Source organism: Entelurus aequoreus, linkage group LG06 (assembly GCF_033978785.1).
Source record: "Entelurus aequoreus isolate RoL-2023_Sb linkage group LG06, RoL_Eaeq_v1.1, whole genome shotgun sequence".
Lineage (NCBI taxonomy): Eukaryota > Metazoa > Chordata > Actinopteri > Syngnathiformes > Syngnathidae > Entelurus > Entelurus aequoreus.
In genome coordinates, this window is record NC_084736.1 from 39,609,459 (window position 1) to 39,623,461 (window position 14,003).

The window sequence follows — 14,003 nt, forward strand, 5'->3', positions numbered from 1 at the left end:
GTGTCGTTGAAAGCTACAACGCCCGCCGCCGCCGCTCTGTAGCTAACTAAGTTAGCTTCTATTTTTTTAGCTTCGCCAAGCTGAAAATTATTAACCGTGTATTTACATGTTCATGGTTTAATAGTATTGTTGATCTTCTGTCTATCCTTCCAGTCAGGGTTTTTTAAAATGTTGTTTCTATCTGCATTTTAGCCTGATGCTATCACGTTAGCTCTGTAGCTAAAGTGTTTTGTCGATGTATTGTCGTGGAGATAAAAGTCACTGTGAATGTCCATTTCGCGTTCTCGACTCTCATTTTCAAGAGGATATAGTATCCGAGGTGGTTTAAAATACAAATCCGTGATCCACAATAGAAAAAGGAGAGAGTGTGGAATCCAATGAGCCAGCTTGTACCTAAGTTACGGTCAGAGCGAAAAAAGATATGTCTTGCACTGCATTCTAGCACTCTAACGTTCCTCATCCACGAATCTTTCATCCTCGCTCAAATTAATGGGTAATCGTCGCTATCTCGGTCCGAATGTCTCCCGCTCCATTGTAAACAACGGGGAATTGTGTGGAATCCTTCGTCTTGTGACGTCACGCTACTTCCGGTAGGGTCAAGGGTTGTTTTTATCAGATACCAAAAGTTGCGATCATTATCGTCGTTGTTCTATACTAAATCCTTTCAGCAAAAATATGGCAATATCGCGAAATGATCAAGTATGACACATAGAATGGATCTGCTATTCCCGTTTAAATAAAAAAAATTCATTTCAGTAGGCCTTTAAATAAATCATCTCTTACCTTCACGTTTGTCCGTGTTGCATTGGAGGAACAATCCCGCATAAATATGCGACCCCCACGTGACAGAAGGAAGCCAGCAGACAGTTCCTTCGCCACAGACTTCGAGGAGATGTAGACGCGCTGGTGAGGACGGAAGCCAGCCAAAAAGGCTTTGTTTCGCCGCCAAGATGCGTCGTTCCCCCAAACTCCTCCTCCGGACAGCAAGTCGCCACAAACAGCCTAGTCTTCCTCGCCGCCGATGTTCGGTAATCCCATCACTCATTTTGCCAAACAATTTACCGATTGGGCTGTCAGTCAGCTGGAGACCCGCACTGACAACTTCACTCCATCCACTTTTGATGACGTCACTCTGCCCACTTCCGATGACGTCAGAGACCAGGACCTTTTTTTTCAATCTTCTAACTCTTTCTGTCAGCCGCCTCCTAAAGACTTCATTCCTAAAATAAAATATTATCAGGACATTTTTTCAAAAGTTAGATTTAGTCAATCCCAGTCACCTGATTTTTGGACTCCGCCCCTAAGGACTCAAGCCCCGCCCACGTCAGTGACTTTTTCCTCTCGTCCTCCCAAACAATCTCAGGTGGGGGGTGGGAGAAGATTTTCTGGACAATTTAAAGGGGAGGAGTCTACCCCCCTCCTGACCTCCCTCCACCCACCCCTAAAGAGAGTCCCAGACCGCAGGGAGCGCGTCTGGTATGTGGTCCTTGAGGGGGGGGGGGGGGCTGGGCCGGGAGCTGTGCTGGTGGGATGGCTCAGCTGCGTCCAGCCAAGCAGCAACCTCCAGCCCGTCCTCCGCCACCAGTCCGTTGGCATGCCAAGCCGCAACCCCCAGCTAGACCACCTCCGCCATGCACATGGCTAACCTCAGCCCGGGTGGGCCTGCAGACGCCACCATCATCTCCAGTGGGCTTGCAGACGCCACCATCATCTCCGGTGGGCTTGCAGACGCCACCATCATCTCCGGTGGGTTTGCAGACGCCACCATCATCTCCGGTGGGCCTGCAGATGCCACTATCATCTCTGGTGGGCCTGCAGACGCCACCATCATCTCCGGTGGGCCTGCAAACAACACCATCTCCAGTTCCTGTTCCTGCTCCTCGGCTAGCACCTGCTCCTGTTCCTGCTCCTCGGCTAGCACCTGCTCCTGTTCCTGCCTCTCGGCTAGCACCTGCTCCAGTTCCTGCTCCTCGGCTGGCTCAAGCTCCAGTTCCTGCTTCTCGGCTAGCACCTGCTCCAGTTCCTACTCCTCGGCTGGCTCAAGCTCCAGTTCCTGCTCCTCGGCTGACACCTGTTCCTGCACCTCGGCTGACACCTGTTCCTGCGCCTCGGCTGACACCTGTTCCTGCACCTCGGCTGACATCTGTTCCTGCACCTCGGCTGACACCTGTTCCTGCACCTCGGCTGACACGCCAAGCTTCGCCTCCTGTACCTGCACCACGCCAAGCTTCGCCTCCTGTACCTGCACCACGCCAAGCTTCGCCTCCTGTACCTGCACCATGCCAAGCTTCGCCTCCTGTACCTGCACCACGCCAAGCTTCGCCTCCTGTACCTGCACCACGGCAAGCTTCGCCGACTGTACCTGCACAACGCCAAGCTTCGCCGCCTGCCGAACCCATGCCTGACTCGTCTGCTGCTGCGTCCACGCCTGACTCTGCTGCTGCGTCCATGCCTGACTCATCTGCTGCTGCGTCCATGCCTGACTCGTCTGCTGCTGCGTCCACGCCTGACCCGTCTGCTGCTGCGTCCACGCCTGACCCGTCTGCTGCTGCGTCCACGCCTGACTCATCTGCTGCTGCGTCCACGTCTGACTTGTCTGCTGCTGCGTCCACGCCTGACTTGTCTGCTGCTGCGTCCACGCTGACTCATCGTCTGTTTCCAAGCCTGCCACGACGACGACGGCGACGCGGCCACCTTCCCGTTGACCACGGATGTGGCCGCTCCCTGGTCGTCCGCCTCGCCAAGTGCGCCCACCTCCCCGTCGGCCACGAATGTGGCCATTCCCGGGTCGCCCGCCTCGCCTGCTGCAGCGGCGTTCCACTCGCCGCCGCCACTTGACTTGTCCTCGGTGGATTCGGGGGACATCTGGGATCTGTCCTTAAAGGGGGGACTCTGTCATGATCCGTGGTCCGGATCATGTTTACTTTAGTTATGTTCTGTTAGTTTTGGACTTCTTTAGTTCCTGGTTGCACTTCCTTGTTTGAGTTTGTTACCATGGTTACTTATTTTTACCTGCCGCTTGTGTTCCCGACACGCACCTGTTTGTCATCACTGACACTATTTAAGCCTGCCTTTCTGTTTACTCATCCTGGCTTCCTTGTTTACGGTAAGCAACAGTCACGTTTTGATATTCCTGATTCTTGCTCCTGTTCTAGACTCTGTGCCTAGTTGTCTCAGTTCTGTGCTAAGTGTTAGCCTTAGCTTCCCGTGCGTTCGGCACGTTTTTCTTTTGCTTGTTTTCTGTTTGCCTATGATTTATGTTAAATAAATCATCTCTTACCTTCACGTTTTTGTCCGGAGTGTCCGTGTTGCATTGGAGGAACGATCCCGCATAAATATGCGACCCCCACGTGACAATTATCATTTACGGGAAGAATGTAATACAAAATATCAATACAAAGTGTCAAGACAGAATAAACTCTCTGCTGCTGCAGCAACCGAGATACAGTCTGTAAGATATATAGATATCTAATGTATTCTTTCATTGTTTGAGTAGGATATACGCATGTGTATATATAACCAAATCATATTGTTTCTTGAACTTAAAAATAGCTGACCGTTTTTTTCCCCCTTCTCTGGGTTTATATTCCCAGTATTGATCTCGGGCATCTGGTAATTTATAGCATATAAGAATAATCTATTACTGTTAAGCAAACTATGAATAATAAAACATGTGTTCTTTATCATAGCTACATGTATGACAAAAAAAACGCGTGAAAATCAGTGGTATTCAGTGAGGTAAAATGAATTAAATGCGCTGAAAGTTCATTGCTGAGTGGAGCGGATCACCACTCCAAGATGGCGGCCCGCGTCTCGTCAGCGCCAGTAGGCAGTAGTGGTCGATGCTGCATCTACCTATAAGATGTCTATGATCCCCACTTTATTTGGAAAAACTAAATTAATTATATTAAGAAATCTGTTATAATGAACAATTACAATCAGGGTGGTCTAAACTTTCTCGATTTCACTACACTAAACAACACCTTCAAGATTAATTGGATAAAACACTATTTGAAAGATCCTACTTCAATTTGGAATTTATTTTCTCATCACGTATTTTCTAATCTTGGAGGCCTAACATTATTATTGTTATTGTTATTGTGTAACTACAACATTGATAGGATTCCTGTTGCTCTTTCAAACTTCCACAAACAAGCCCTTCTGACATGCTCTCTTCTGTGAATTGTGAAGTGAATTTTATTTATATAGCACTTTTCTCTACTGACTCAAAGCGCTTTACATTGTGAAACCCAATATCTAAGTTACATTTTTAAACCAGTGTGGGTGACACTGGGAGCAGGTGGGTAAAGTGTCTTGCCCATGGACACAACGGCAGTGACTAGGATGGCAGAAGCGAGGATCGAACCTGGAACCCTGAAGTTGCTGACACGGCCACTCTACCAACCGAGCTGTACCGCCCCAAGTATTCTCTACAAGCACAATTTCTCACTTACCAAATACTTCATCCGGAACAATAAAGACATATGTTACAAAAGGAAATCACTTTTCCTCAACGATTGGTTCAAGAATGGTATTATTTCAGTGAGTCAGCTTTTCAATAAGGAAGGTAAACTTTTTAATTACCAAGAATTTCTCAAACATTTTAAGATCCCTGTGACTCCCAAACAATTTACCATTGTATTTGATGCCATTCCATCAGGTGTTGTTATGTTGTACATTTCCTCTTTCTGCTGGAACAATTGTCAATGATCCACTTGACACTCCTGTAGGGAAACTTTGTTTTAATCAGAAAAATAATTATTCCACCGCCGCTTTACATTTTGTTACATATATATATTTTGCATTCTATTTGAGTTACTTTTTTGACTTTACAACCCCCTGGCGCTGTTTTGTACTGTTTTTGTACTTGTTTTGTTTATTATTATTATTTGATTATATGTTAATGTTGCATGTCATAAATAAAGGTTTATAAAATTAATTAAAAAATAGCCGACTATCCCAGCAACCGCCCATCCGATAGGTGGCAGTGTCCTGCTTGATAATAAGCGTAGCGGAAGAAGCCACTTCCTTAAGTGAAGAACATAATTAAGATAGAACACAATATAAAAGTGGCAAGATAATTGGAATAAGGAAAGAAAAGGTAGAGAGTATTACAAAGTCCAGAGGAGAGTAGGTGTAATGAGAGGAGGCAATAGAAATAGGAAGGAAGAATACATTATTACTAGAATGAGATAAGGACATACACATTTAAATAGTTCATTGACATTGATAGGAAACATAATACAGGACTGTTGTCATTAGATAGAAAGTGTAGGACATCAGTGGGCTAGTGGTTAGAGTGTCCGCCCTGAGATGGATAGGTTGTGAGTTCAAACTCCCGGCAGAGTCATACCAAAGACAATAAAAATGGGACCCATTACCTCCCTGCTTGGCACTCAGCATCAAGGGTTGGAATTGGGGGTTAAATCACCAAAAATTATTCCCGGGCGTGGCCACCGCTGCTGCTCACTGCTCCCCTCACCTCCCAGGGGGTGAACAAGGGTGATGGGTCAAATGCAGAGGACAATTTTGCCACACCTACTGTGTGTTGGCACTTTAACTTTAACTTTAATACATTGTAGGAAATACAATAGAGAAAGGGAAATACTGGGAAATAAGTTAGCAAAAGAAAAGGTTAGGTTAGCAGTGGAATATATTTTAGGATTGCACTCAGAACACATAAAAGAACAGAATAGAAATAACTTTATTGATCCCTGGGGGAAATTCAGCAACACAGTTCGCTCACAATAGACAATAAAAATTTAGGTATTTTTACATGTGAATAATATAAATACAGTCTATTATACAGCATTATTCACATGTGAATAACATAAATACAGTCCATTATACAGCATTATTCACATGTGAATAACATAAATACAGTCTATTACACAGCATTATTCACATGTGAATAACATAAATACAGACTATTATATAGCATTATTCACATGTGAATAATATAAATACAGTCTATTATACATCATTATTCACATGTGAATAACATAAATATAGTCTATTATACAGCATTATTCACATGTGAATAACATAAATACAGTCTATTATACAGCATTATTCACATGTGAATAACATAAATACAATCCATTATACAGCATTATTCACATGTGAATAACATAAATACAGTCTATTATACAGTATTATTCACATGTGAATAAAATAAATACAGTCTATTGTACAGCATAATTCACATGTGAATAACATAAATATAGTTTATTATACAGCATTATAATGTTGCTCCTCCACATCGAGAGGAGCCAGATGAGGTGGTCCGGGCATCTGCTCAGGATGCCACCCGAACGCCTCCCTAAGGAGGTGTTTGGGGCACGTCCGACCGGCAGGAGGCCAAGGGGAAGACCCACGACACGTTGAGAAGACTATGTCTCCTGGCTGGCCTGGGAACGCCTCGGGATCCCCCGGGAGGAGCTGGACAAAGTGGCTGGGTAGAGGGAGGTCTGGGCTTCTCTGCTTAGGCTGCTGCCCCCGCGACCCGACCTCGGATAAGCGGAAGAAAATGGATGGATGGATAATATAAATGCAGTCTATTATACAGCATTATTCACATGTGAATAACATAAATACAGTCTATTATACAGCATTATTCACATGTGAATAATATAAATACAGTCTATTATACAGCATTATTCACATGTGAATAATATAAATACAGTCTATTACACAGCATTATTCACATGTGAATAACATAAATACAGACTATTATACATTTAAGTACAGTTAAAAAGGATAGGTTTGAAAACATAGGTTACAAAGCATTATATACATATTTAAAAAAAAAACAGGGTTAAATAAAAGAATATAGAGTAGGGTTCCATTTCAGTAGGTGGCGCTAATGCGCACCAGAAGGTTGCTTGGCAACCGCCATTTAACCAAAAAAGAAGAAGCCACTTCCGGTCATGTCTTATGTATTGTTTTGATTGCAAAACAGCCGACAAGTAACGTGTTTTATATTCCAAAATGAGGATATTAGGCTTCTTGAGAACGTCGGGTGTCACCTGGACAAGCTGGATCCGACAAACAAGTCCAGTGGTCGGCGTGGAAGCTGTTCAATGTATGCGCTCAGCAAGGAAGGACTCATGCCGCCGCAACGCCAACTTTGTAGGTTTTGGAGTAAAGTCAGAGCGGATGTGCGACTTGAAGAAAGTCAGGTCGTGTAGAAGTTGCTCCACGCAGGCAGTGCGAGTGAAGTGTTGGAGGTGTAAACATCCTCTTCATGACTCACCTGTGTTCTTCTGCTCGGCATGTAAAGTAGTGCAACCTCCTGGTGACGGCGCGTCCTTCTTCAACATCATGTCCTGGTGAGCATCTTCCCTTCACACCCTGCGTGACATGTCTCCTTTCTCCCTCAATAATTATTGTAATAACTTCCTTTTAGTGACGTCTCATTCGCAGTGGACACTAAAGCACTGCAGAGAAGATACTTGCAGCTGCAACGCTCCCTACATCCTGACAACTTCAGCCAGAAATCTGTGGTAGGTTTAGTTTTTATAGCTATCATTTCTAAAAAGTAATTCCCACTTCTTCTTCTTGTAGTTTTCTGGCAGCACATAGTTCTTCTTCTTCTTCTTCTTCTTCTTCTTCTTCTTCTTCCACTTCCTCTTCCTCTTCCTTATTGTTCTTCTTTTTGTAGTTTTTTGGCAGCACATAGTCATTCTTCTTCTTTTTCTTTTTCTTCTTCTTCTTGTAGTTTTCTGGCAGCACATAGTTCTTCTTCTTCTTTTTCTTCTTCTTCTTCTTGTAGTTTTCTGGCAGCACATAGTTCTTCTTCTTCTTCTTCTTCTTCTTCTTCCACTTCCTCTTCCTCTTCCTTATTGTTCTTCTTTTTGTAGTTTTTTGGCAGCACATAGTCATTCTTCTTCTTTTTCTTTTTCTTCTTCTTCTTGTAGTTTTCTGGCAGCACATAGTTCTTCTTCTTCTTTTTCTTCTTCTTCTTCTTGTAGTTTTCTGGCAGCACATAGTTCTTCTTCTTCTTCAGTTTTCTGGCAGCACGTCGGTCTTATTCTTCATCTTCTCCAGATTTTGGCGCGCTCTACCTTCCATATTTTTCACCCAATTCAAACCGTTCCAACTTCACACTGTTCAGCCTATTCGGGAATCGCGGGCTTTCCCCTGACAAATTCCAAAAATTCCCAGATTTCCCAGAATTCCAGGTTTTGCAGGACATGTTTCCCATTCAAAATGAATTGGCCATTTATCAAACTTCCACCATTTCCAAATTTTCAAACGATTTAAACCATTCCACCTTCCACTCATCCTGGAAATTCAAACTATAATGTTTCCAAGTTCAACAAAATTCTAGGAATTCCCTTTTTTTCAAACCCTTCTTTGACCCTTTTTTCTGGCGACTACTCCTTCCACATTTTTCAACCCACTTTAACCGTTCCACCATCAAATCATTCCTCTTAACCAGGACGAAAACGTTTTTTTTGGAACTGGAATAATTCCCGGTTTTCCCGAAATTCGAGGAATTCCGTAGTACCATTTCTCAATTAAAGTTGTTACTACTTCAACATTTCCTCACTGATTTGAAAAATTTCAACACCAACCATTTCAACTCATTCAGACCATTGAAGTCTTTAAAATTTTTTTTTTAAATCTCGCTTTTCCCGACATTCCCAAATTTCCATGAAATTCCCATTGAAATTAATGGGACATTTTTCAAAGTTCCACAACTTCCACGTTTTTTATCCGATTCAAACTGTTCTAACTCCAAAATATCCAGCCTGTATCATTTCTGTATTATTTTGTCAAAATTATGAGAGACAAGCGGCAGAAAATTGATTATTAATCTACTTCTTCATTTAATATCAGAATCAGAAATACTTTATTAATCCCTGAGGGGAAATTACGATTTTCAGCACAATCCCACTCAAAATTAGACAAACATTACAGGAAGAAAGAACAGGATCACTGACAGGTCTGCCAAATTCCGGCGCCCCTTACAAAAAAGATGAGAAACAGGGGGGAGAGAATAGATATTCAGTCTAAGCCTGGGCCCCTAGAGATGGGGTCCAGACTGAGGCCAATGATTAAAAAAACTCATAGCCATAGCACACATAAGCATGTGTGTAAGAGAGAAAGATCAAAGAACACAAAGGACATTAAAGACATTAAAAGAGCAGAGCTGATGCAACCATGCACTTCTACACACAGCCAGAAAAGTAAAACAACAAAAACATATGCTGTATATTATATACAGAGGTGGGTAGAGTAGCCAGAAATTGTACTCAAGTAAGAGTACTGTTACTTTAGAGATTTATTACTCAAGTAAAAGTAAGGAGTAGTCACCCAAATATTTACTTGAGTAAAAGTAAAAAGTATGTTGTGAAAAAACTACTCAAGTACTGAGGAACTGATTAGTAACCTGTTCGTTTAATGATGACGGCAACAAATAATGCACAAAAACATAAAAATAGCAATGAGCAAATTCAGAGCCAGGAATATCTTTTAAGCAACTAAAAAAATAATATATATTAAATAATAATACATTAAAATAAAAGAAATTAAGGCAAATTGAGCCACAATAACTTAACAGCACCTTAGGCTCAGTAGGCATTGATTGATTGATTGATTGAAACTTGTATTAGTAGATTGCACAGTACAGTACATATTCCGTACAATTGACCACTAAATGGTAACACCCCAATAAGTTTTTCAACGTTAATCAATTCATGGTAAACGCACTTCTGATTGGTGTTTCTACGCATGCGTGTGTTTTGTGTGTGTGTGTGTCTGTGAGTCTGCAGTGCGTTAATAAATGTCCCCACATGATGTACATTTGACAGTGATTCATAGCAGGGAAGCTAACATCAGCCTACGGTGACAGCCAAAATATCTACTAACGTTACTTACCGCGATGTGCTTCCTCAAATTTGACGTTGAGTTCATGTAAGCCAGGGGTGCCCACACTTTCAACAGGCGAGCTACTTTTTAAATGACCAAGTAGAGGTGATCTACCTCATATATACAGTACATATACATACACACACATATCATATATATATATATATATATATATATATATATATATATATATATATATATATATATACATATATATATATATACATATATATACATACATTTATATATACAGTATATAATTTATATTTATTTATTTTGCCGTTTTTGTTCACATGTTAAAGGTGCTTTAATAAATATACATGCATGTTTAACATATAGATTCCTTTCTTTCATGAAAACAATATAAGTTGGTGTATTACCTGATTCTGATGACTTGCATTGATTGGAACCAGACAGTAGTGCTGATAACGTCCACGTTTTCAAATGGAGGAGAAAAAAAAGTTCCCCCTTTCTGTCTAATACCACATGAAGGTGGTTGGTTTTTGGCATCTTATTTGTCCAGCTTCCATGTTCGTTTTTATACACTTTACAATAAATACATTGGCGGCAAACTCCGTGGCTTGCTAGCTTGTTTGCGCTGGCTTTCTTAGACTCTTATTTTGTTAGCGCAGGCACGATGGAGCGGCACTTTTATTGTGAAGACAGGAACTGTGCGGTCAGTCTTTAGGATTTTGTCTTTTTTCCTTCACACTTTTGATTGATTGATTGAAACTTTTATTTGTACATTGCACAGTACAGTACATAACCCGTACAATTGACCACTAAATGGTAACACCCAAATACGTTTTTCAACTTGTTTAAGTCAGGGTCCACGTGTGACGGTCATTTGACCGCCTGGCTCTGTTTGATTGGTGAAATGGAGTCCAACGTCACCAGTGATTGCATCTGATTGGTGAAACGGAGTCAAACGTCACCAGTGGCTGCATCTGATTGGTGAAACGCAGGCATGCGATAGATCCTACTTTGAAGGTCTGTCTGACAAACCAAAACAAACAAAGCGTGCATTAACAGATCGATAAAAATCAGTAGCGAGTAGCGAGCTGAATGTAGATAAATGGAGCGGAGTAAAAGTAGCGTTTTTTCTCTATAAATATACTCAAGTAAAAGTAAAAGTATGTTGCATTAAATCTACAAGTACAATTTATCCCAAAAGTTACTCAAGTAGATGTAACGGAGTAAATGTAGCGCGTTACTACCCACCTCTGTATATACACACACACATATATATACATATATATATATGTGTATATATATATATATATATATATATATATATATATATATATATATATATATATATATATATATATATATATATATATATATATATATATATATATATATATATATATATATATATATATATATATACTACCGTTCAAAATTTTGGGGTCACATTGAAATGTCCTTATTTTTGAAGGAAAAGCACTGTACTTTTCAATGAAGATAACTTTAAACTAGTCTTAACTTTAAAGAAATACACTCTATACATTGCTAATGTGGTAAATGACTATTCTAGCTGCAAATGTCTGGTTTTTGGTGCAATATCTACATAGGTGTATAGAGGCCCATTTCCAGCAACTATCACTCCAGTGTTCTAATGGTACAATGTGTTTGCTCATTGGCTCAGAAGGCTAATTGATGATTAGAAAGCCCTTGTGCAATCATGTTCACACATCTGAAAACAGTTTAACTCGTTACAGAAGCTACAAAACTGACCTTCCTTTGAGCAGATTGAGTTTCTGGAGCATCACATTTGGGGGGTCAATTAAACGCTCAAAATGGCCAGAAAAAGAGAACTTTCATCTGAAACTCGACAGTCTATTCTTGTTCTTAGAAATAAAGGCTATTCCATAAAATTGTTTGGGTGACCCCAAACCTTTGAGCGGTAGTGTATATATATACATATACATATATACATATACAGTATATTAGGGATGTCCCGATCCAGGTTTTTGCACTTCCGATCCGATACGGATGTTGTTTTTGCACTTCCAATCCGATACTGATACTGGCAGATACTGGCCTATCCGAGCATGTATTAAAGTTTAAAGTTATTTAGCCTACTTAGTTGTCAGATTCATGTTGAAAAGGGTTTTAGTACTCTTGATAACATCTAGCCAGCTGAATTACGTGAGTTTGAATAATACACAATGGTTGGTAACTAGAAACGGACCTCTTTATTCAAGGATAAACACAAAATAGACAACATTATACATGACAAACAGAAATGGCATCATTGAACTAAGGCTGGGCGATATGGCCTTTTTTTAATATCGCGATACATGATATATATCTGGATATTTTGCCTTAGCCTTGAATTAACACTTGATGCATATAATCACAGCAGTATGATGATTCTATACAACGCTACGAAAAACCCTATAGATACATCAGACCAAGATGGGCTGCCTAAGGAAATCCGTGGTGCAACGCAAAGTGTCAGTACCTTGTACGGCACTTGATGAGACGGAGGAGGATCCAGGCCTGGACACTCCCCACAGTGCCCAGAACCTCCAAGCACCACCGGCGCAACCCCAAAGCAGACCGTCAGAGGGGGGACGCGTGGCGTAGTGCGCTACCTGGACACAAGTCGAGGGACTGATCACCCTCGGCTGGGTCGCCCGGGTGAGGGTGTTTGATTAAGACCCGAAACACCCTATGACCCCGGGAGAATCACTGATGATGTGTCCAGGTTGCACCGTGAGGTGTATTATAGAACTAATGTGTCTACATTAAAACATTCTTCTTCATAGTGCATTAATATATGCTACTTTTAAACTTTCATGCAGAGAAGGAAATCACAACTAAAAAAAAAATCACAATTTTTTTCATATGGTTTTGATCTAGAAATGTTTGCCTCGGCATTTTGATGGTGTGGGCGTGTGGCACCTAATGGAGATGTTGACATGCAGAGTTTCAAACACTCATCATTCTCTAGCAGGGAACTTTTCAAATGATGCTACATATTAGCAGTAATGCTACTTTTTATAGCAACGCTTTTGCCCCGCACTTGACAAATTACGGTTGTCTGTTCGACATATTCCCACTTGAAGCCAAACCACCGCCAGATGATGGACCGCCTGCTGTTTTTCTTGGGAATTAATTAATTCTTCCTTCATTATTACCGCTCACATGGCTACGCTAGCATCACAGCTAACGTTACCCATGCTGCTACCTCTCTGCAGGGAGAGGGCGTATACGTATGTGACGTATGTAAGAAGGTGCGCTTGCTGTCTGTGAGAAGCAGACACAAGAAAGAGTGAGAAGAGCCTGTAGTGTAATGCCTGCAGCTAAAAGCAACTGCGTGAGAACGTATACTCCAATATCACGATATAGTCATTTTCTATATCGCACAGAGACAGCTGACATTTTTACCGGTAACTTTTAATTCACATGGCCGTCTTAACGGTTAGGACACAGACCTGTGGATGTGTTGAAGGTGTGCTGGAAAATGCGGAACGGAAATAAGGGAGCAGCAGAAAAGTGGAATGTATTATTTAAATCGGTGCGTTGGAAAACACGGACCGGAATTTTTTTTAAAACTGGATCTGAATCGGCATTTTCCCATGCCTTGCTGATACACATTTTTTGGCAAATATCGGCGGCCGATCAAATCCAAATATCGGATCGGGACATCCCAAATATATATATATATATATTAGGGCTGCAACTAACGATTAATTTGATAATCGATTAATCTGTCGATTATTACTTCGATTAATCGGTTAATAATCGGATAAAAGAGACAAACTACATTTCTATCCTTTCCAGTATTTTATTGAAAAAAAAACAGCATACTGGCGCCATGTTCTTTCAACTTGCCAAATAAAACAAGGAAAATGTTACAAAAATGCACACTTTTGACACCCCTGCTATAGATAATAAAAAATTAAATTTGATAAATCTATCGATAAAAAGCAGAGCCTGACGACGCATGTGCGTTTATCACAACTCTCTCGCTCTCTCTGTCTCTGCCCCTGCCTCACGAATGCTGCTGTGTGCACAACTTGTTTTGTTTTTAACCTTCTTAACCCTGAATGTACATTGAAAATACACGCAACCCTAACTCAAAATGCCGGACATTTGAGGCATTTAAAAAACAC

At 41.3% G+C, this 14,003-nt stretch overlaps 1 protein-coding gene across 1 annotated transcript in view; it reads left to right on the forward strand.

Moving 5' to 3' along the window:
• Nucleotides 1–6,874: 6,874 nt before the first annotated feature.
• hscb (HscB mitochondrial iron-sulfur cluster cochaperone) overlaps nt 6,875–14,003 on the forward strand; it is a 31,454-nt gene continuing 24,325 nt past the window's right edge. The window contains exons 1-2 of the mRNA XM_062050723.1: nt 6,875–7,331; nt 7,409–7,505. Coding sequence (XP_061906707.1) covers nt 6,991–7,331; nt 7,409–7,505 — 438 coding nt within the window. The 5' untranslated portion in view covers nt 6,875–6,990. The remainder of the gene's footprint in view (nt 7,332–7,408; nt 7,506–14,003) is intronic.